A 23,548-nucleotide genomic window follows, 5' to 3' on the forward strand; every position below is an offset into this window, starting at 1 on the left:
AATTCGACAAAATTTTAACAAAAGTGATTAGTAAGCGCTTCTTTAGATAAATCAAGTGACGGGATAGCTGCTAAAGATGCTTGAAGGTGGTTCCACTCAGAAGACGTTCTTGTTATGAAGGAGTCGTTGTATGCTGATGTCTCACAGTGAGGAATGCCGACCTTGAAACGATGATCAATGCGTGAAGGGATATATGCGGGGTTAAGGAATAACTTATATTTTAGTGACGCGTTGAAGTGATTCAGCCATTGAGGCATTCGCACACGCAACAAAAAACATCAACGGTTATTATTTTTTTTTCTATTCGCAATGCTGCGGTTAACATAAAGCCGGGATCGCATTGCTTATACATCATCATACAAAGGCAGTCTGCAAACACGAGTCACCGCAATATCCTTGGTTCGAATGCCGTGTGCCAAGTTTTCTCCTTGAACTCATCGCCATGCGGCATTCGAAGCGCGGATCTCGCAGTGACTCGCGTTCGAAACTGTATGCAGACTGTCTTTTGTATGATGTACAAGCAGCGTGACCCCGGCTCAGTGCTGTACGGAACGGCGTTCCTGGAACGCGTTCCTTTTAGGAGGAACGAAGGAACGCCGTCGTTCCATTTTACATCGGTGGTACTGGAACGGGAACTCGTTTCATTTTTACTGGAACGGAAAGAGTAACGGCGTTCCTTTTTTCGTTTAGTGGGGTCATTTTTATTATATTTTTACGAGGGAAATTTTAAAAGTATAAAAGCTATATCATTACGAAAATATTGTTTTTAACTCGTTAATGTTTTGGTTACTTATCTTAGGATCTATATTGTGTGGTCCTCGCTTAGTAACAGTCGGTTGCTGGAAAGTTAGGGGACATCAATGTTGTTGTTTTTGTTGTTTTTTTGAGTGCCCGAGACTACGTTACAAAAAGCAAAACGTTTAGTCGCACGAAAAGACACATAGAGGGACGTTTCAAAATCAGCTACGTTATTTGCTTCTACGAATCCTCACACACCCAGAAATCTAAGGCCGACAACAGCCATTTCTGAACTTTCATAAAGAGACCTACAGGTACAACAAAATCAGAGGTTACTAGACAATGAACGCACCCTTGTATCCCGAACATTGGTCACTTAAACGACACACAAAAATTAACCTTTATTCCTTCTCCCTTTGTCCCCCACCTTCATACTGAACAACGAATCCAACCTTCACAAAGACTACTTGTAGTTTTCAAGACTGACCTTCCAAAAGCATACCCTCTCCTTCACTTCTACGTCTTGCGGAGAGCAATATCGAGAAGCAACCGCTGTTAAGTTCGAACAAGTGACTTCGTTAGGTTGAACTTCGTGTGAGGTTGTTGTAAAACGCTCGTGCAATGTGGGTAACAGTAGGTGCGGCTTGTCTGAATCGTTCACCACAAACATGAATCTGGTTAAAAGCTGAGATTTTTAAACTTGAATATATCAACAAATAAAACCTTGATTCCGCTTGTTTTCTTCTCCTGATGCCCTTCCATCACGACATATACATTCGCATGTTCCCATTTGATGGGAAAGATAAAAAAAAAAACCAAAAAAAACTTTGCTTGATCTTACCAAATATGGTAATTAGAAAAATAGAAATGAAACGTATATGTAACGATACGTTCCATTTTTTTAACTGTAACGGGATCGAGTTCCTTTCTCACAGATGGAACTTGTAACGGGAACACGTTCCAAAATTCAGAAGCAACGAGGAACGATCGTTCCTTTTTTTTAGGAACGTGTACAACACTGCCCCGGCTTCACGAAGCTTGGGAAACGCTGTCTCGCTTGCGGAAACGGAGCGCTGGGAACATACAAATAGTTCCTATGTTGACCGCCAGATAGCGTAAGTTTTTTCGTTGTTTTTTTTTTTGTTTTTTTTTTTGTAACATTGGCGCACGGAGCGTATACTCGATGTCAGATCCAGTACAATTTAGTTGCATATTAGCCATGTTTCCGATCAGTCTTCCTTTTACACTGTACGTCTTGTGTTGTCTTAATGCTCCTGTCCCACTAGAGCGACAGACAGAAACACAGGTCATCGACAATCCTCAAACCCATGCAGCATGCTCGCGATGGTACCTTTGGGAGGCGTGTAGTCGTTCGGTCCTCGTGAAGTAAGCACGAGTGATTGCAAGCCTGCCAAAGATACCCTCGCGTGCATGATGCTCGTGTTTGAGCATAGCCTTCTTTATTCTACAAATCCTTTCGAATCGCGAAAGACTCTGGTTTGAGGCTTGTCGCTGTCGTTTGTTTCTGTCTGTCGCTCTAGTGGGACACGGGCGTAATGTCCGAGTCCCATCACACTTCGTTAAGGGATGCTCCGGCGATATTTTTAACTACCCGAACTCACTATATTTTCGGAATCGCCGGCCTTTACCCTTTCCGTTATACTTTAGTATCGCGAAATTTAGAATAGTTAATGTGAAATCGGCAACTGAAAATAACACCAAAACCAAGATTCAAATATTTTCGTGTTTTTCAACGCCGTGACGTCAGAGAAAGCCAGGCTTGCAAATCGAGCGAGCAGTCTCAAAATAGACTACGTCGAGCATTTGTTTCGTGCTGCTGCGTGGGTGCTGGAGCGATCGCTTCCATAGTAATCATTTGCCGCTTAGAAACTGCCTGTAATCAGTTGGGAACAAGGTTTAGTCCAAAGAGTGAATCCCTCGCTTTCCCTGACATCCCGTGTTCTGTGTTGCCAGCAGAACCTTTTACTTTGAAAAACACGGTGAGTGCCAAAATTGTAAATTAAACACATTCAAAAGAAATATTTATTTTGGCCGAATATTTGGGTTACAATTTCAGTGGTGTTTTTCGGTGTGTTTAGAAAATTTTCAGGCAAATCGCGGCTATGCAGCTCCGGGCTTTCAGCGTCCCTGCCAAACACGCGCGCTCGTGCAATGCCCCAAGCACGTGCGGCATGCACACGAGCGAAGGTACCTTTGGCAGGCTTGCAGCCTATCGATGCTCGTACAGTAAGCATGAGCTTAGCCCTGACTGTTCGACGACGGAGCCATAGAGTGCCCGGTAGCAGATTTGGAGCGCGAGGATCAGGTAGCACAGAGCATCAAAGAGCCATTTCTCGGGAAACCTGGACGTCAGCGCGCATCTTTTGCAGCAGCGAGGACCCGAAACATATTTTCGGGTCCTCGGTTCTCGCCGCAGCGCCTCGCCGCAGCGAGGCGCCACTCACGTGGCTCTCCTCTCATCCATTGTCTGTCGCTTCACCTTTTCCATTTCGCCGGCCGCTTCTCGTGGCGATCTGCCAGGCTTAGTCGGTACATAGGAGGCTATGGCACCAGTTATTGCTAAAGCCTCTCTATCCTGGTAAAAGTGCCGCCATTCATTGTTGTAGAAATGCTCAAGGCACGTGCAGCGCGCCACTTCTGGGAAATTCATGGCGTCTGAAATCTAGCTCAGTTACAGTGTACTAGAATACTTGGGTACTTGGGTAGTGTTGAGACCGGAGGGGCTCGCCTGAAGCGCGTGGTATTGATCGTGACAGGTGTCGACACCGGCGCGTTATCCAGAAGGTGTGCGCGTGCGCGGCTGCGCGCGCAAAATATGAATCTTTGGTGCCGCTTGGGCGGAGTGCACAGAGGATTTCTGATACAGCTACGACCCGCCAGCGGTCGTATACCGCGGCATCAATTACGCTGCGGCACGATCGTTACCAACATGATGCTTCAATGCATTGGACGGTGCAAGCTACATTACCCTTCCTTTACATAAAAACAGTATCGACTTTAAAGAAGCGGATTGCAAGTTGTTTCAGTGTAGAATTAGCTACGACTTTCGGTTTGTCGGATGGTGAGCATTTTAAATGAAATGCCCATTTCCTTGGTCGCGAAGGCCAAACATTAGATATTTGAAAGGAATATCTAAAACTCGGAAGCAGTTTTTTTGTCCTATCTTATTTTATAATGGAACAAAACGGCACATACTATTAAAGTCCGAGATTGTTCTAACATGTTTTTAATACCCCAGGTTAACTTCTCTGCAATCTTTTCTGTCCGTCTTCTTTTTCTTGACCTTAATCAGCTCGTTTCACTCGTCACGGCATTTTGGCACTACCCTTACGCGTTCACCATCCGCGAAATCAGAACACACGGAACTATGAAATCGTGGTCCCGAGACGCGCACCGCTCGAAGTGAAAAACACACGGAAGTATACTCTGTTTCACCTTGTGTCGTACCGCAGGAAAGGCTACAAGCGCGAGTTCCTACCAAGGGCAGCTGCCAACGCTTCGAGCTCGCGCTTCTAGCCTTCGCTGCGGTACAACATAAGGTGAAACAGAGTGTATAAAATCGTGGTACCGGCACGTGCACCGCTCAAAGTAAAAAAAAAATAATAATAAATAAAAAAGAAGACGGGCTGCGCGATTTTTTCTGGATAACTCGACTACAGCGCCGCCACGAACTGTCAATACACGCGCCCTCACGAGCTCTCGTTGCCGCTCCTGTCCCAACACTACCCAAGTATTCTAGTGCCACGGTCATTCGACCCCCCCTGTTGGTGCGGCCTGCCGATGTCTTTCCGAAAACAAAAGAGCTCGCGTGAGAGGAGAACTTCTCCCATTTTCCGTGGGGGCGCTGCACATCGGTGAGCGGTGAGCGGTCTTGTGAGCTGAAAGCTATACTGTTTCACCTTATGTTGTACCGCAGGAAAGGCTGTAAATGCGAGCTACTTGCTCTGGGGCAGATCTCGACGGCACAAGCTCTCGTGCAGTAGGGGCAGCTGTCAACGCTATGACCTCGCGCTTCCAGCCTTCGCTGCGGTACAACATAAGCTGAAACGGAGTATAGAGAAGGCGCCCAAGCTCTTGCTCCGCTACCCAGATAAAATAGGGGGTTTTCGTAGATCGTTCTCGCCGTCCCGCAAGGCCCTCCGCAACCCGCTACAATAGCGGGAACTCCACGGTGAAGGCTATCGGCGCGCAGGCGCAGTAGCAACTTCTTCGTTGTGGAACACTTAGCGGAGGGGGCAGCGCGGTCTAATATCTGCCTGACATTGGCTTCGCCGATACCGAGGCGCTGCCGCGGTTGCAGAAGGCAGCAAAACTCGCTTTCCTCCCACCTATGCACCGCTGTGCTCGGCAAAAATATCGTAGTGTCACTCTGCGCTTGCGTGTGTGGTTTGTGTTGGCATTTTGGAAGCTGCCGGAAATGTAAATGCGAGTTCTAGTTCTGAGTGCCAGACGGCGATTAAGTGTGCCAACTCCACTCGTGAAACAAGAAATCCTGCAGTTGATGAAGTACAATAAAGTCTCTTCCGAACTTGAGTTCGCACCGCTGACTTACATGGCTGGCTACTTGGCCTTCGTGTGCGAACAAAAGGTGACCATTTTTATTTGTAGAAATTGTCGTAATTTCAAAGTAATTAGCTGAAACATTCAACCTAGCAAAGCAATAAGAATTTCTCAGTGAAAGCAAGGAAGGCTAATGTGTAGAACCCGCTAAACTTTGCAGGTGACGTGTCCTGAATGCAAGCGCAACTTAAGGGAAATGCATCACATGACGGAGCATATCAGCCCATGTTTAGCCTTGACCAAGGAGGACTCAGCTATCCACAACCTGAAGCTGTCTGGCTGTGCAAGCTTGTCTGCACCTTTGTCGAGAGGGCTCTACAGTCAGCAGAGATTCGTAGTTGTGGAAGGATTTGCAAAGTCCTCTCGAGCGCTGTGCTTCCACACCTTATGGACTCCCCGCTGATGTGGGGTGTTAACTGCAGAGACCCCTACCACAGCGAAGAGCTCCTGCGAGCTCTTTCTCAGAAAACTCCTCAGACATTTTTGGCAAACTGGGCTGGTGACCTAAACAGCCCACTAGAGAATATATTGAGGCTTTCGCGAAAGCCTTTTTCCCGAAAGGTACTCCGCTTGTGAACTAAATGACTCCCTTGGTCTGTTTTTTGTGAACAATGAAGTTTATAATGCTGAAGTTATGCACGCGGAATCCGATTTTATATTGTCCTTCACAGATGAATAAATGGCACAGCTCGCGCGTGCTCGAGCGTCGGTTAAAACCGGAAATCACACGGCCTAGCTATATCCAACTATAACTCCTATATTAATGTGGTAATAGAAACGGGGCAACACTTACGGGAACAAGAAAACGACAATTCGCTCATACTGCCAGCAGAATGCAGCTTTAACGCGCAGCCTGCAGCTGAGTGAGCTTTTCGCAGAAAGAATCATGTGCTTTTATTTTAACACAGATTTGTCACATCATTCATGCAATCTGGCACACGTTTCAAATGAGACTTGCGGCTTCACGAAAAAAAAAATGTAAATAGCCACACTGGGCCGGGCCGGGCGTACTGCTCCTCTCTCACTATATTTCGTCTTACCTTAGCATGAACTAACCGCGAACGCTGTGCTAGCGCGAGCGGCTAGCCTTTACTGCCTTGACTGGAGCACTCGCTGCACGAGCACTCATGCAGCCGCCGAGGCTTCCTTCGAAGCAACTATCTCGCGCTTTTAGCACGCGCGGCTAACAAGTACATACTAACGTGAAACGAAGTACAGAGTTCCTCGATATGCTCCCCCAAAAGGAACTCTATCTTTCACTAGAGTGCCTTCATACACACGCGTGCTTTTCCTTGAGTGGTGACAACGCAGCCATTTTTCCGCCCAATCATTTTTTTCACTTTGAAGTGCGCGCAATCCGGTGTCACTCAGCTCGGGCGCGTAGCTTTGGCTAATGCATAGACGCCATTTTAGCGACCAAGTCACGCACCGAGTGCGCGAGAGTGTCACGCGCTGGCACTTTCAGGGCAACAATGGATGTCTGCACCCTGATACAGACAGACATGTAGGCACCCTATCTTTCACCGATAACGAGCGCCACGGCTGGCGCTGCGGGGTAAAGTAGAACTATCGCTCTCACCGGTGGAGTGAAGCATACGGCAGGCCGCTCCCAAGGGGAGTCCTAATCGAGTGGCCGTGCTAGTGCACCTTAGCTCAGTGCTGCGCTGTGCCCCCATGATCTTCCCAAGGTCTGCACGTTGCACGTGCCTCGTGCATCGACGAACCTTGCGCTACGTTTGAAACATGAAGGGGCTTTAGTTATTGCTAAAGTCACTGTTATTGCAACCCTGTCAACGGTATTCATTCGCGTGCTCGCTGCACGTGCTTGGGGCTTGTCGGAGTCGGTTGCTTGTGTTTGTCGCTCTATACTCCGTTCACCCTGAAGCTGAGACTCCGGAAGCCAGGGCGAGCTCGCAGGCTTCCGGAGTGGTTAGGTTGCGCGCGCCTGCGCGTTCACACTTTTGTTAGCATGGGGCAGAAAGCTCGCTGAAGGCTGAGCTTTTACCGCCGAATTCAGAAACCTCACTCAAACTATACTCAAACTGAAGGGCCCCTCCACATCCTCGAGGAAGGCACGAGGGCCGGCGCTGGCCAATCGCGAGGACGGATCCGCCGTCACGATTGGCCAGCGCCGGCCCTCGCGCCTTCCTCGAGGAAGTGGAGGGGCCCTTCAGTTTGAGTGTAGTTTTAGTGAGGTTTCTGAATTCGGCGGTTAGTCTCAGCTTAATGGTGAGCGGAGACTAGTGGGACACTACCACAAGAAGACTACGACTTTGGTATTTTAAGGGGTCATGAAACAATATTCCTACTTCTTCCTCCTTAGCTTTAATCCTCAACCCAAATGCGAATTGTGAAATCACGTCGTCCTGACATTCTTCGGCACCGATGCGATGACTCCTAGCTTCCACCGTGCTTTTTATGCACACCAAAGAACTTGTCATTCCCCAGTGACGATAAGTTCCGTTAGGGCAGTCATTGGCCCCGAACGCGAATCCAAATATTCCTCGACGAATTGATTGTTGACGAGCGCCTACGTCCGAGTGACGCAGTTCTCGTGTCCAATGCGTGAGCTGGGGTCGGCTGACGTCAGGTTGGCACCGTTGACGCGCTTTGGGAACCGCGAATGTATCATCGTGAAAAGGCGGAGAGCTTTCGATGGAAAGAAGGTACGAAATAGTCCGCTATATTTTCAAATGTTCGTACCGAAAAGCTGGTTGTTGCCTTTCTACCCTCTTCCTTTTGGCCAACTGAACGATATGCGAATAGTAAAGTCCCAATTTAAAATCATTTATCCCAGCCCAAAATTTGTTTCATGTCCCCTTTAAAAGGGCCATAAACTTCTTCCTCTTTAGCTTTAACCCTCAACTCAAAAGTGAAATGCAAATCACGTGGTCGTAACTCGCTTGGGCACCGGATGTGGTGACTCGGAGCTTCCACCGCACTTTTAAAGCACACCGTGGAACTTGTCATTCGCGAGTGGCCACGAACGCGAATCCAAATATTCGTCGACGGACTGATCGTTGACGAGCGCGTGCGTCTGAGTGACGCAGTGCTCGTGTACAATACGTGAGCCAGGTTCGGCCGACGCGCTTGGGCACCGCGGGTGCATCGCTGTGAAAAGACGGGGAGCTTTCGAAGGAAATGAGGTAAAAAATGAAAGACGTTCACAATCCTTTGTAACGCCGAATTAGAGCGCAGCTCCTGAGGAGGACAAGAGGAGGGTACGGTTGAGGAGGAGGGTATATGCCCCCCTCCTCATCCGTACCCTTCCCTCCTCCTCTCCTGCTACCCTCCCATTTAGGGGAAAATTTCCTCGCTAAATTTAGAGGGGAAATCTCCCGCTGAATTTAGAGGAAATCTTTCCCCGCTAATTTTAGCGGGAAAATTTCCCCACTAAAGTTAGTGGGGAAAATTTTCCGCTAAATTTATAGGAAACTTTTTGCGCTAAATTCAGCGGGACATGACATTTTTCTGATAAATTTAGCGGGGATATTTTTCCGCTAAAGTTAGCGGGGAAAGTTTTTCCGCTAAAATTAGCGGGAAAATTTTCCCTTCAAGTTTAGCGGGGAAGTTTTTCCGCTAAATTTAGCGTGGAAATTTACCGATAATGCAACGCGCGATGACGTCACGAAGGACGTCACTGGCAACATTACTAGATTAGCTCAGTTACGGAACTGCTCATAGACGTTGCATGCACGAGCAGTACCCCCCATCACTCACCACGAGTCGCCTGGCATCGCTCGACGCGCGCCGGGCGGCTGCTTTGGTAACTGCAATGTATTCTATGGGATACGTACGTTTCGATGCACGGCGTCTAGATGGCGTTTCAGCTCTGCTCTATGCAGCTCGTTGGCAGCTCTATGGAACGCATAGTTATTAAACGAAAATGTAGAAGGCGCTTCAAACAACGGCATTTTCTCTGACACAGTGTATAGAAATAGCGCAAAAAGAAAACAGACAGCTCTGGCTGGCATTTCTGGATATCAAGGCTGCCTAGGACAATGTGAACCAAAGGAACCTGTGGGACATAATGGAGAGCTTAAACCTAGATGAAGGACTAACAACACTATTAAGGAACATTTACAAAGATAACAAGGTGATTATAACATGGGAAGGAAAGGCGACAGGGAAAATAGAAATAAGACGAGGCCTTAGGCAGGGGTGCCCGTTATCGCCTTTGCTGTTTATGTTGTATCTGAGAGGATTGGAGGATAGACTAAAGAAGAGTGGGCTTGGATCCATTCAACCTTTCTTACAGTAAGCAAGCCCAAAAAATTCAGCAATCCTTACCGGGATTGATGTATGCGGAGGATTTTGTACTAATGGCTAACAACAGGACAGAGTTGCAGGAATTAATGAGCATCTGTGGTAGGGAAGGAGAGGAATTAGGTTTAGAATTCAGTAGCGAAAAATCAACAGTCATGATTTTTAACGAGGATGAAGTTGAGAGGCTGAAGATACAGAATATTACAGTTGAGAGAGCTAGTAAATACAAGTATCTAGGAGTAGGAATGTGTGATGGTGCAGAATATCTCAGTGAGCATGGAAATTATATAATAGGTAAGGGCAACAGAAATGCAGCTGTAATGCAAAATAGAGCACTTTGGAATTACAACAGGTATGAGGTGGTGAGAGAGATTTGGAAAGGGGTCATGGTGCCTGGCTTGACTTTTGGAGACGCAGTGCTATGCATGAAATCCGAAGTACATGCGAGACTAGAAATAAAACAGCGCGGAGTAGGTAGGCTGGCTTTGGGGGCACATTGCAAAACGCCAAACCAGGGAGTACAAGGAGACATGGGATGGGCGTCATTTGAAAGCAGGGAAGCGGTGAGCAAGATAGAATTTGAGGATAGGTTGAGGCAAATGGATGGGGAGCAATGAGCACGAAAGGTTTTCAGCTATTTATACATGATGAGTATAGACTCAAATTGGAGACAGCGTACTAGGAAATTAAAAGGAAAGTTTTTGGGCTATAGCGAAGATACGGAAGAGCAAGTCTCAGTTAAGAAGAAAGTTAAGGCCACAGAAAAAGATCGGTGGCTAGAGGGAATGCAGACAAAGACGGCTCTGGAAAGCTATAGATTAAACAAAACAGTTATTGTCAAAGAGAGCATTTATGACAATTCTAGGGGAAGCTCATTGTTGTTTGAGGCGAGGACTGGTGTTCTGCGAACCAGAACATACAGAGTGAAGTACCAGGAAATGGATACAGTATGCACTGCTTGTGGAGAGGAGGACGAGACGGCTGAGCACTTGATACTCTACTGTAAAGGGCTTCACCCTATGCCTACCGAAGACAACATAGATTTAATAAAGTCACTGAGTTTTAGAGACAGCGAAGGGAGAGTGGATTTCAAGACTCTAGAGATTACCAAGCAAAGATTAAGTGAATGGTGCCAGAAATCGAGAGAAAACTAGGTATTTTCTTATTCACTGATGGCCAAGGGGGATGGCCTCACTTTCTTTGCAGTGCGGAGTGAATATAGATTTCACATCTAAATATTCTAAGCTTAAATTGTAAAACAAAATGGCTAGGTGGCGTAAGCTACCGCCCGATCCAAAGGGCTCAGCCGTATTCATCCATCCATCCATCGGCGGATTGAAGGGAGGGGGGGGGGGGGTTACCCCCTTCCGCGGGAGTTTCACAACTGAGGCAGTCTAGTAACGTTGGTCACTGGTGACCCTCTTTACGTGACAGGTGAAGTCACGTGTGACGTCATCGTGGGAAACGTCCCATAATGCACCGCGCGGTTACGTAGACGGTGACGGCGACGGCGACGGCGCTCAAGCCGGACACAAGCGCCTGAGAGCTGCGCTATAAAAATTAAACCGCCTTTTGCTTTAAAAAGAAAAGTTTCCTACCGAAAAGCATTTTTTTTCTTCTTTTTTTTGGGGGGGGGGGCTTTCTACTTTTGTTTAGTTTTCTTTTGGAGCACTAAACGATACGTGATTAGTAAAATCATAGTTTATGCCAGCCCAAAAAGTTCATTTCATGGTCTCTTTAAGAGATGTTGACAGAATAGAATGCGTTTCAGATTAAGTTGAGCGCAGCAAGGGCACGATCGGATATGGCCAATCAAGCAGCGCCTAACGTGTATACCCCCACGGCGCTAGCCGTTCCTTGTGGTATCGGTCTTGCCAGCTAAACCTATAGAGTTCGTAGATTCCTACAAGTGGCAACGTTCTTCGAAGCGCCGACTGCGTGACGGCGCAGGATTTAGGAAGCGAACGGCGGCGCACGGCGAAGACTGAACCGAACGACGCCATTTTGTTTTAGCGGAATCTGCTTCGACATTCGTATCGGTTGTCGTTACTCGTAAAAAAAATCATGAGTCATTCCACTCTGTGAAAGTGGGTGACCAGCGAAGCTGTTTAGCACACCGACACAGACGTGACACAGAATTCAGCGTATGGTCCATTAAAGTTGTCCAATTTAGCAGCATGGTACCTGCGTCTTTTTGATGCATTCTCCGCCCCGCGATGTTCGTCGTCTTGTCTGGTTTGCCACATTCACTAGGTCTTTTATGCACGATCTTCATCGGTGGTGTTTGCCACCCGCCGCCGCCGCCGCCGACGACATTCTCGTTGCCGTTCCCGCCGTTGCTCTTCGTAGGCGCGTTGCTCTTCGGGAGTCCGGGCTATAGACCGACACGCGGAGCGGCTCTGTTTACCAACACGGCCGGAAGGCCGCGCATGCGCGGTAGCTATGTGGGCAAAAGCGACCCGGCCCTCCTTGTTTTCGCCATTGCGTTGTGTGGCGTGCGCTCGTTGTTGACGTTGTAGGGACGCTTCTAGCTTCATTTGTGAGTCGTATTTCCTGCCAACGTATGTCGTATGCTATGCCCGACTATTTGAGCTCGCTACCCGAGCCTGAACGGTGCAGTATCGAAACAAACTGTCCGTGGACGGCGTTGCCTACGAGGATTTGTACGCCGTAAACAAGGCCTGCTGGACTTCCGACGTGAAGTTGCTGCCACCGAAGTCGACGGCTCACGTCGTCGTTTATTTAGTTTTTTTTTCCAAGCCAGTTCACGGCCTACACGGAGCAGACGTACAAGTCTCTCGAGGCCTACGATTACTTCGAGTCGGTTTCCGCACTGCCGGCGGGATCAGTAGACTGTGTGTCTGCGGAAGTGTATTTATTAATGAAATAAATGCACACAGCGTGTTCAAGTCAAGGTATGCTATTTTTCCTACTCTCATGACCACAAAGCACGACAAGCAGTAACGCTTTGTCCGTTCTGCAGTCTTGGCGGTAACACGTTACAAGTACCGGCGTTACCAGGAACGCGTTACTTTTTTGAGTAACGTAGTAACCTGCTCGTTACTTTTTCGACACAGTAACGGGTAACGTACTAACGTTACTATTTCAAGTAACGTAGTTACGTTACTCGTTACTACAATTGCCCTTCAAGTTTTTCCGTGTTTTTAGGCGTCAAGCCATGTTTTTCTTTGCGTTTTTTCTCGTCAGTATTTAGGTGAAACCTTAAAAAGAGATAAATTAATTATGTTCTGTTTCTGCATGAACATAATGTTTCTTGATATATGAGCTTATGCATACCTGTATCGTCAAAACCGTAAAACGTTTTAAATCAAAATTTAAAAATTAACGCAGAAGTAACGTGCGTTACTTTTTATCGGTAGTGGTAACGCGTTCCTTTTATTTTTAGGTAACGTAGCTCAGTAACGCGTACCTTTGATTTGCAAGTAACGAGTAACGTATTTCGTTACTTTTTTTTGGTAACGCCTACAACACTACCGTTCTGTCGCCGATCCCCTTCTGCTGGGTAACACGGGCGTAGCGAGCCTCCAACGAGCGCTTGGCCGGTGATTCGTGCGCGAACAGCGTGGGAACAAAATCCGGGTAGTCTCGATCAGAGGACGGTTTCCCTGTACATAAGCAAGCCTCGGGACGGAGATTGAAATGGAAGCTGTACTTGCTTCCAAGAAAGTGCTTGCCGCACAAACGCGCCAGGCGACCATAATTTTTGATCCCCGGATATTATCCACCTTCTATGCCTTTCAGAGTCTGCCGGGAGCTTGTAGAAGCTCACTCCGCTACTTTTCTTGTACATTTCGGTGAGATTAACGGCAACACAGCCTCGCGGCACGCTGAAATACTATGACGCCCATGCGAAACGTGCGCCCTTTTGCCCACACCCCTCGGCTCCGGCGCGATCGCAGCGCCGCCGCAGCGCCGTGACGTCAAGCCCGCGTGTTGGTCTATACGCGGCCTCACCGTTACGACGAGAGAAGAGAAGCGAAATAGGCCTATTGCTAAATTACCCAAACATCAAGGAGAATGCAGGGAATGGTGTTCCACGCGCCGCACGTGCCGGCGTCTGCAACATTAACTGTTCTAAAGCCAAAGCCTAAAACAATAGGCATACTGCATGCGCGTTCTTCAACTATTTCTTTTGGTTATTTACTCCAAATCGTTTATATGGGGAAGGCGTACGCGTGTGACGGTGCGAGCGTAGAGTTTTGGGCCACGCACACGAAAAATCTACGGAACCCTAGCCATAAACAGCTTCGTTGTAAAATGGGTATCGAGGGACTTCAGCTAAACCATCGCGCGCAGTAAACGCGGCGTGATCATGCGTTGTATGTTTTTTCGCGGGATTTGTTTAGCCGTAGATAGCGAACGCAAAAAGACTGCGAGCGCTGTCCACGAAGGTTGACGAATGACGAATGACCTGAATACTACCGAAGGAACATATAAACTGATAACACACAGCTGCCAGTCACGCCAGTATAGCCAACCACTTTAAAAATGTAAAAAATATAAAGTAAAAAAAAAATTGGCTTTTGAGCTTCGACTGGGCTTTAATTCGCAGACGCTGTAATAAAATCCAGTCAAGTTCCGAAAGTTCCGGGCGAGTGAAGTTAAGAGTTACACTGGTGAACGTTAGAAATAACAAAACAGTGTTTTTGCGTGTTTACTTTTTAATACGTGTATATTGCTGGGACATACAGCGCCATTTTACGACCCTCAAGTCGAATCCGGTTTGGGGACTGGCTCAGTTATCAAAACGAATCCATGCTGGGATAGGCGTAGAAGACGCTGGTCTCTTGTCGCAACGCCCACGCTGACTTACCCAAGCTTTGCGGAAACAGCGCTTGCTGGTATGTTCAGTTTCTTTTCTCCTTCAACTACTGCAAGCTGCGAGTAAGAGCTCGAAAACAGAGCGGATACTTTGTGCCTAAAATGCGAAACATTTTTAATATTGTCTCGCCTCTGATAGATAGCACGACATACCTCGCTAACTGCCGCAAGTGGTTTCCGACACATGTTCGCCGTCGTTAACTTCACCGCAGCTTAGGCTGTTGTTGAAACTCGGCATCCGTAGTGTGGCCTTATTTGACGGACACGCCACTTTAGAACTACGCGTTACTTGGCTGGAAGGTGAAAGCTACTTCGCGTTATTTTCTTTTCTTCTAAGTATTTATTTCTTTTTTTACAGCAATTATTCTATACATGTATTTGGTTGGAACGCGCCGCTCATTTTTCAGACCTTGAGCAATACTTCCTTTCTGATAAAGCGGTCGGGCAGCAGGCATCAGTATGTGAAAGTTCATCGCACATTTGAAAGAATACTTGCACAATATGCATTCAACATCTTGCAAATCCGGGACGTTATGACGTCGCTGCTGAATTTCAGACCTTTGTGTTCCACTATGTCACAATTTTTCCACCTTTTTTGGTCCTTGGTGTCGGATTTTCAAGATGTTGAAAGTCTAGCAGGTCGCCTGCATGTTCTTCGTAATTTATATATTAAACGTATTTACAAGCAACGGTATGTGACATACTCCTGGTCACCAAGCGGTCCACTGCGACCGTTGCGAATGCGGGCCCAACTTTGAGAAGTGCAGCCCCATCTTATACGTGGGACCTGTGTCATGGGCCATTACAAACCAGGAACGGCCAGAAAAATTCGCGAAGCCTTCCTGATTAAGTCCCACCACGACAACTCTTGTGTAAGCGCACCCTCTTTGGAGGGTGCGCTTGTACTATAAAAAATTCTACTATCGAAAAACCAATGACGCTGGTATTTGCGGGGTGTTTTTTTAGGCTATATCTTTGTGTTCTTTTGCATGTGTGCCTGTTTTTATATTTTTAACAGCATTTCATTCAAATAAACCATGCAGTTGGAAGTTACACCGCGTCCTTTGCAATGCTCCCTTCGTTTTCGTCCGTGTTTCTTTTTTTTTTTTTTCGTATTACATTGTGATGCAAAACCAACTAGCCATCTTTACTCCGCCCACCTATTAAAGCTAAAAAAAAGTGGACTTGCTTTTTTTTTTTTAAATTCAGCCTCAAACATTTTGTTGAAATCTGCGCTCGATTAACCACATAAAGGTTAAATACCAGCTCTAAATGTAAAACCAAGCAATGCTGCTTTTTTTTTTTTTTTTGTAGGATTGCGTATACATTATGGTTCCGATGTAGTATTTCGTGCTTAGCACTAAGTGATGTCGTCGATATTTCAACGCTGGGACTGCAACGATAATGCCTTCGCATCACAAGGTTCTTGGCCGCCTTTCATGCTACAGGTTCCTAAATCGTGATTGCAGAAGGACATGGCAGAAGGCGGCCACGTCCCTGCGGATCCCAATACTCGCTGCACAGTCGGGTTTTCCGACGCTCTCGACTGGAAACCGTTGTCCTTTCTGGATGCCGGCATCGCCCAGAAAGCGTGTGCCCTGTGTGGCACCGTGTCCAGGAAGTCGGTCAAGCTGCCCTGTGCCCACTTGCTCTGCGCCGACTGCCACTCGGAGAGCGCGCAACAAGGTAGCGTCTGCCCGCTGGACCGGAAGGACTTCGACGAACGTGACTTGGATCGTCTCGAGCTTCCTGACCTCGACAACTACAGAGTGAGTTTGAATGGAGCTGTTTCAGCTCTTACTTTCACTGAGCGATACGCACTCTCCCGATGAAGACATTAGAACCATCGATGTTGTTGGAAGTGATACGTTACTTGTACAGGGCTCTTTAAACCTGTGCAGAACACGCGAAGTGTGCGTTACCTCATGGGGGTTCTATCCTGGTGGCAGCCGCACAACTGCTTCATGACGTAGCGTTCAATAAAACAACCCAAGAAGGGATTGTTTCACTGAGCAGCACATTTTTGCAACTCCCTCCGGACGCCGATGTGACGTGTTATCGTCAACAACCGCGTCCGCCTGCGTTCTTGCGTGCAGCCATCTCTCGGCTGCTGCGGCAATCGGGCACCTCTCTTTAGCAGACGGCCGCCGCATGTAGAGATTTCACGTTTTTCGTTTCTAACTAACTTTCTAACAGAATCTAGCTCAAAACGTCCTGGAACCAATTTATGCGGTTCCTTCAGACATCCATTTGACTCAGCCTGTAGAATTAATACAGTAGAAGCCACACTGTAAAACACCAAAATCACCTATATTTTTTTCCAAGTTCCGACAATGCAATGACCGTATGCATCCTCTTCGAAGTCAAATAAGGATGGCACATCCGCATTCGCTGCCCGGACTTTGTTGTGGACACTTCCTTCTTGGCATGGGTGTATTGTGGCGAAGCGAGTGTACCTGAAGAAGACGGCAAAAGACCGATCCCACCAGCTAGTTTTGTTACGCCGTCGCTGCCGGTATACGTCGTAGGATCTGCAGTCACTCTGCATGCGCGGCAACTCCGCTGTGGGTCTTCGCAAACGGAGAACAAGATGGCGCAAGCTGTCTTGCTCACTGGCGCCTGCCTCCCGTGAACTACAGTTATGGTGGCGTCCGGTGCTTAAAGTCTCCCGTAAACTGAGGGGGGTCCCTACAAGAAGGGAGGAGGGGGGCTGTTCTGACGAAATGTATTAGATGCACATAAAATGAAACCGACTGCCGACTATATCCCCGTCGTACCTGCAACCCTCAAATTGCTAATTCCCAAATGTCACATCCCTGAAAACAAGCTATTTTATTGCAAGATATGATTTTGATTTCACTAATCATGGGGCTGTGGAGGAGGGTCCCAGACCCTCTGTTAAAATCGGTGGGGGGGGTCCGAGACCCCCTGAGACCCCCCAGACTTTAAGCCCTGGTGGCGTCACGCATGCGTGGAACGCTTGGTGAGACAGGTCTATCGGTACTTCCGGAGTATAAAAGAACTACCTTCCCTTAATCACATGTAAAATGTCGTTCTTTCTTCGAATGAAATATGATGGTATCTTTTAAATAATTTTAGACTTATTTTTGTATCTAGAAATATCTAAACATACATTGTGACTTTTCGAAAACAGCATGTTTTATGCACGATAACGTTGAAAATTAGTTACCATTAAAAAGCCTCTGACACTCCAAAAAAAAAAAAGATTTTTTATGCTAGGCGTTGAAATTGCATATTTCAACGCCTAGCATTACGCAATGGCATTACAAAAAAATTTTATCACTAGAGTTGCCTAGCTTTTTTTTAATATATGTATAAAAAAACAGAAATACGAGGCTTAATTCAAAGTTCCCGCCAGTGCACTGTGACGTAACAGTGACCGCAAGTTGTCGGAAAGGTCAGAAGGGAGGCGTCGACCTACGTCACTAAAAGTAAGTTCGCTGGAAGTCACGTGAGTTTCACTCCTCGTGCTCTCTTCGACCGTGCCTAAGACTTTTTTTTTTTATTATGCTCTTCGTACGAGCGATCGTAGAAAACGAAGTTTCGGTTCCACTAGCTCTTTATCGCTGCACTGTTGGTTTGTTTGCGTGCTGTAAAAGTTGAGGACGAAGATTCAGTGGATCGGCGTGATGGAGGTCAATGATGAAAGCGTTGCGAATACAAGCCAGTGTACGGGCTCATTCACACTGGAAGCGGATCCGCGTTCGCAAAGCGGTTGCGAACGCGGTTGTATAGACGATTGCAAGCTGGGCGACTGGCCGCCGCCATGTCTCTGCTCGAGCAGGCACGCCCGTGCGATTACGAGCTTGCCAAAGCTACGTTCACCCGCGCGTTGCACGCGCTTGCACGCATGGGGCACCACTTGTGGCGCCATGCTTGCAATTGTCTTATACAATTGCACGCGCACACGATGACATCAAATGCGCGTGCGATTGCACTGGATCTTTATACAACCGCTTTCGCAACCGCTTCGCGAACGCGGATCCGCTTCCAGTGTGAATGGGGGGTAAGAGTGCATGCCGTCAGTCCGATGATGCGAGCTATACTGGGCACAGAACAAGCTATCAAGTTTTGAAAAATAATTTTAGAACGCTCGCAGAAATTAGGATTGCTAGTAAACGACACGCCCGATTGCATTGCTGAAGGTTCAGACACCAAGGTCGTTGAATCATCGGATACTCTCCAGGCTGAAGATGCCTGCCGTCTAAAGAATACGAAATGGTGAGTGTACCAAGCACAGGTAAACGTCAAGCATAAAGTACGTGTTTTGTCTAGAATATGAATAGAACTTGTTTATTAGGTGCACATGCAGCCGATCAGTCGTGATGCCGGAATTCAAGTCTCTTGAGTGCCGCTGCTGCAGGGAGATAGGCAGGAAACGTACAGACCTGCAGTTGAGGTCTCACATCGAGACCTGTGAGTTTTAATAAACTTCGCCTAGGGTTGTAATCTTCATCACTAAAGTGCATCGAGCATATCCATCGCCTACCTACGGATTTTAATAGCTGTCCTGCGGGAACGGCAGTCATCCACCGGTCCATCTCTTGTATCTCTCTCGGAAATGCATGCAGTGTGATCTCTTCTCCAGTTACTGAAATACCGGGACAGTCCCTCACACAGCACCTTCTATACTTCGTTTCAGCTTCGGTCCAGACGCAGCCGATGCTACAAGCGCGAGCATGTGGCCCAGAACAGTGCTTGCATTGCACGAGCGCGCGTGCTTGGCAGGGATGTTGAAAGCCCGGAGCTCGCGCTTGTAGCTCTGGCTGCGTCTGGACCGAAGCTGAAACGAAGTGTAGGCATTGTAGTTGATCACGTCACTTCACTGACTCCTCTTCTTCTACCTTTACAGCAACATTAAGCGATGAAAACCAAATAAAAGAAATTTTGTCTACTTGGATCGCTCGTGGAGGTGCGGATAATAACAAAAATATTTAAAAAAATATATTACACGCGCCCGCGGTACGCACGAGGAGGGATGCAACTCACGTGACTTCCGGCGATGCCTCCCTTCTGACCGCCCCGACACCTTGCGGCACACTGTTACGTCACAGCGCACTGGCGGGAACTTTGAATTGGGCCTCGTATTTCTAATTTTTATTAAAAAGCTACGCAACTCTATAGTGAAACAATTTCTTTGTAATGTCCTGATAAGCCATTTGAACGTCTAGCATGAAAATAAAACTTTTTTTTGGCGTGTCGGAGAGAAATGTGTGATTAAGAAATGCGTGATTTTAAACCTTGTGCTGAACGGAATATTTTAAGATTTCCTGCACATGATTTGTATAGAATTCCCATTCAATTCAATTCCAAAATGGCTAGTCGCGCATGTTTTATGGAAGCCTCAGAGTGTGTGTCGGCATCTTGGTAAGCCATTTTGCTTCTTCAAAGCCTCGAAAAATATTGTTGCGCGTATGTTTAAGGGGTATTCACATGAGGGAGAAATCCCGGGGATTTCTCCCCGGCACGCGCGCATCACGAGACGAAAACGCGAAGCTTTTCCACATTGCAAAGCCTGACGTTTTCGTGGCGGGATGCGCGTGCCGTGGCGAAATCCCCGGGATTTCTCCCTCGTGTGAATACCCCTTTAAACAACAAAGAGTGTTTGATGCCTCCGCTGCCGAAAAAAAAAAAAAAAAAAAAATCAGTGCAACACAAGCATTAATTTGTTTTTGTTTTTTTTAACGTGCACAACGCATTCGTGAGACACGACTGTACGCCGGTTCTATGCTCATCCAGATTGAAACTGGCGGGGGTGAGGACTAAGCTCGGGATTCCTGGGTTCTGCGGCGCGAGCTTTCGCTTCACGTGCTCCGAGCTGCGGTTCATTAGCACACTCGGCCACCGATCCCCTCATATCCTCGATGAAACTATGCGGGCAGAAACTGGGGGAGAGAAGCAGAGGAGAGCGCGCAAAGACGCCAAAGCGCCGAAGCTCTGGTTGGAATGATTATTGGGTAGACCCAAGGCTAGCTGCCTTTTTCTCCACTGCACTAGTCAAACGCGTTAGGACCTTCGGTGCAGTCCGGTGTTTGGCTTTTGCATTCGACGAGTGCAGTGGAGGCAAAGGCTTAGCGTCTACCCAATATTTATTTCAACCCTGAGCTCGGCGTTCTGACGTCCCCACGCGCTCTCGTCTCATGCTCTCTCTCAGTTTCTGCCCGGAAAGCCACTGACAGAATGAGAACAGCAGGAAGATCCTGCAGGTGTCCCTCATCCAGAGCGAGCTTCCTACCTTCGATAACGCTTCGACGTCTCGTGAACCTCTAGCGCGCACGCGCAGCCAAAAGCGAAAGGCAGCGAGCGCTTGCTGGGAGCCAGGCGTTCTAAAGAAACTCCCTGCCGTTCACATCTTGTCAGTGACTGCAATTTAAGAGGCGCTACTGTACGATTTTTTTTTCTCAACCGATCGAACTGTATTAGTAACACTCTTCTTTTTTTCTCTCCTTTATCTGGAGGTGACATGCTGCAATGGACGGAACGGCTGCGAGTTTGTGGGCCCCGCCTCAAGTTTCCCGGGCCACTACAAGCAATGCGCCTTCCACGTTGTATCGTGCCAACGCTGCCACACTGCCATGCTGCGGACCGCCGTCGTGAGCCACTGCAGAGACGGCTGCAGCGGTGCCCCAGCCGCACCCGCCGCCCCCCAGAGGCGCTCCAGTCGAAGTCGCGACAGCGCCGAACAAAGGCACGACGACTTGAAAGCGACGTTGCAGGACATCTCCAGAGGCATGGCCAGGATGCACGACAGCGTGGACCAGGTTTCCGCCGACGTCAGGAGAGTGGACTGTCGGGTGGAGTGGTGGTGGAAGAACAACTGCGCGGATATGCGCAACTTCAAGTCGAGCGTCACCAAGGGTTTCGCGGACGAACAGAAGATCATCGAGAATGTTTCCTCAGACGTCGTTGCTGCTGTCAGAGGAGCTCGATGGAGTCTTGCTGAGCACGTAACCCAGGAGCTTGGCACGCAGACGAAGAAAGTGCTCTCGGCGGTCGAGGCGGTGTCCGACAATCTGGATCGGTTCTGCGGACCCCCGGTGTATCACTGGTACCTCAGCGGCTGGTTATCCTTGAGGCTAAGGGCAATGGGCGGTAGCGTTGCCATCTCGTCGAGCCCAAAGTGGACGGCATACGGGTACTGCGTCTCCATGTACGTCAGTTTCGTGAAAGACGAGCACAAGCAGCTCAGGGTGACTTGCTTCTTTAACGTGCATCCTGGCGATAACGATCCGCAGCTGGAGTGGCCCTTCAGTAAGGTCTTTGAGTATGGTATTATTCATCCAACCAACAGATCGCTCACCATTGGACACAAAACGGACCCAAAGTTTCATAAGGGTAACTTTTGTTTTCAAAGGCCCAAGGAAGAGCGTAGTGGAGGGTTTGCGCAGCAAGCGTTGTCTACTGCTGAGAAGCTCGAAAGGGAGGAATTCGTCGTAGATGACATGGTACACATGTTCTTGGTGGTTATTCCTTAGTTTATGGGGACCGCATTTTGGCATTTGACCAACTAGGATTTGAAAAACTGTTATTCGTGCGCTCATCTCGAGTGTCTGGAGTTCGGGGCAAAGTTGGGAAATGAAAGATTATCTTGAATACAGCGTTTTAGAAGTAACAGAGCGAGGATAGGTTTTCTTTCGTCGACCTGATTTTTAATCGTATCACACTAAAGTGATCTTAACGTTTACTTCCGAAACGACGTGCTGAGAAGACAGGCATTTAAGGTTTTTCTAGTGCCGCATAATATAACAGGCGCAATCTCGATATAATTTGAATGTCTTACTACTCATACCATGAACTAACTCCAGGTACTACACTCCGTAACGGTATGGGGGAGAAGGGGGTTACTAATGACAAAATCAAGAATCATATGCCTAAAATTGTTATCTTGGCAAGGTGTGTGGTTTATAAATGATGCATCGCCGTACGAACTGGTTTTCGGCGATGCTGAGCAACCTTGAGGGTGTACGAAAGGCACTGTACCTTTACTGCAGTTTCACAACTCAATTCAGCGCCAAGACGCAGAGTTTTAAATTTTATTCAGAGATGTGAAAAATACTTGACTTAGATTCGCATCAATTTCGATTTCAATTTGGTATTTATATGAACCTCTGTTGAACTGCTGCAGGGCAGTGCCACGGTAATCTGCTCGGAGACAAACTTGTTTTTTTTTTTAACTGTGGAATAAAAATGCACGTGAAAACAGTGTTGTGCTGAGTTTATGAGCTTAATTCGCAGTAATTAGTCATCGATCACTATAATAAAGGGATACTTGTTCACAGCAATGATTCCTGCAGGATAGTTGACATACTATTTTGCTCCAAAATACAATATATGAACCTTTTTTCACAAATTGGTTTCTTGCGCTGCCTAAATCCTCGATGCTCTTAGCTGGGAAGAGGTGAGGAGAATTTCGAACAAGTTGCCCAAGTTGTTGTGGGCAACAAGAAATCGAGAACTTAAATTCGCACCTGCGGCGTCAGTCTGGTAACGAAAACTGACAGACGGCGACACGTAATATTGCAGGCAGTCTCAACTGGCGCTTTCCTCAACCTCGACCAAAAGCGATGCGCTCTTTTTCTCTGCCAATTTTTTATTACCAATAAAAAAAAAAAGAGTGTCATATGTCGATGTGTAATTGCCATCTTTGGGCTGTTGCGCCCATCGGACGCAATTCGAACGGTAGGCATCTCAAGTTATTGATTTGTAACGTTTTACTCGCGGACGTTTGTTCAGTGCAATTGGATGCACAAGAGCACAGAATCCACCACCTTCAGGCTCCTCAGTGGTAAATCCTAGCACGATATGTTAAGAAAGCGATCTATGCGGTCCCTTCTAGCAGCTATCTCTCTGACTCACACGGTATATTATTAAGTGGCAATACTCAAAATGTGCATATTAATGGCCCGTATTCACAAAATAAAAAAAAGGATGGAAATAGGCTGAAAGGCAACATTTACTGGGGCTTTTAGGCGGTCTTTTAATACAAATTCTAATTTGATCAGTGAGCTTCATTCATCTGCATATTTCAACTCTCTCAAATCACCACGAAAAGACGAAAAAAGAAACAACCTGTAATCAACTGGCACTTCTGCGTACTTCA

The 23,548-nt window shown here is 47.4% G+C and overlaps 1 protein-coding gene across 1 annotated transcript; it reads left to right on the top strand.

The window, feature by feature from the left end:
* The first annotated feature begins 15,902 nt into the window (after positions 1-15,902).
* LOC8052265 (TNF receptor-associated factor 6-like) lies at positions 15,903-22,651 on the top strand. The gene is made up of 2 exons (XM_029974783.3): positions 15,903-16,196; positions 20,907-22,651. The coding sequence occupies exons 1-2, from the start codon at positions 15,903-15,905 to the stop codon at positions 21,921-21,923; spliced, it is 1,311 nt and encodes a 436-aa protein (XP_029830643.2). The 3' UTR covers positions 21,924-22,651.
* Positions 22,652-23,548: the final 897 nt, after the last annotated feature.

This window comes from Ixodes scapularis, unplaced genomic scaffold, assembly GCF_016920785.2.
Source record: "Ixodes scapularis isolate PalLabHiFi unplaced genomic scaffold, ASM1692078v2 PGA_scaffold1__304_contigs__length_218370807, whole genome shotgun sequence".
NCBI lineage: Eukaryota > Metazoa > Arthropoda > Arachnida > Ixodida > Ixodidae > Ixodes > Ixodes scapularis.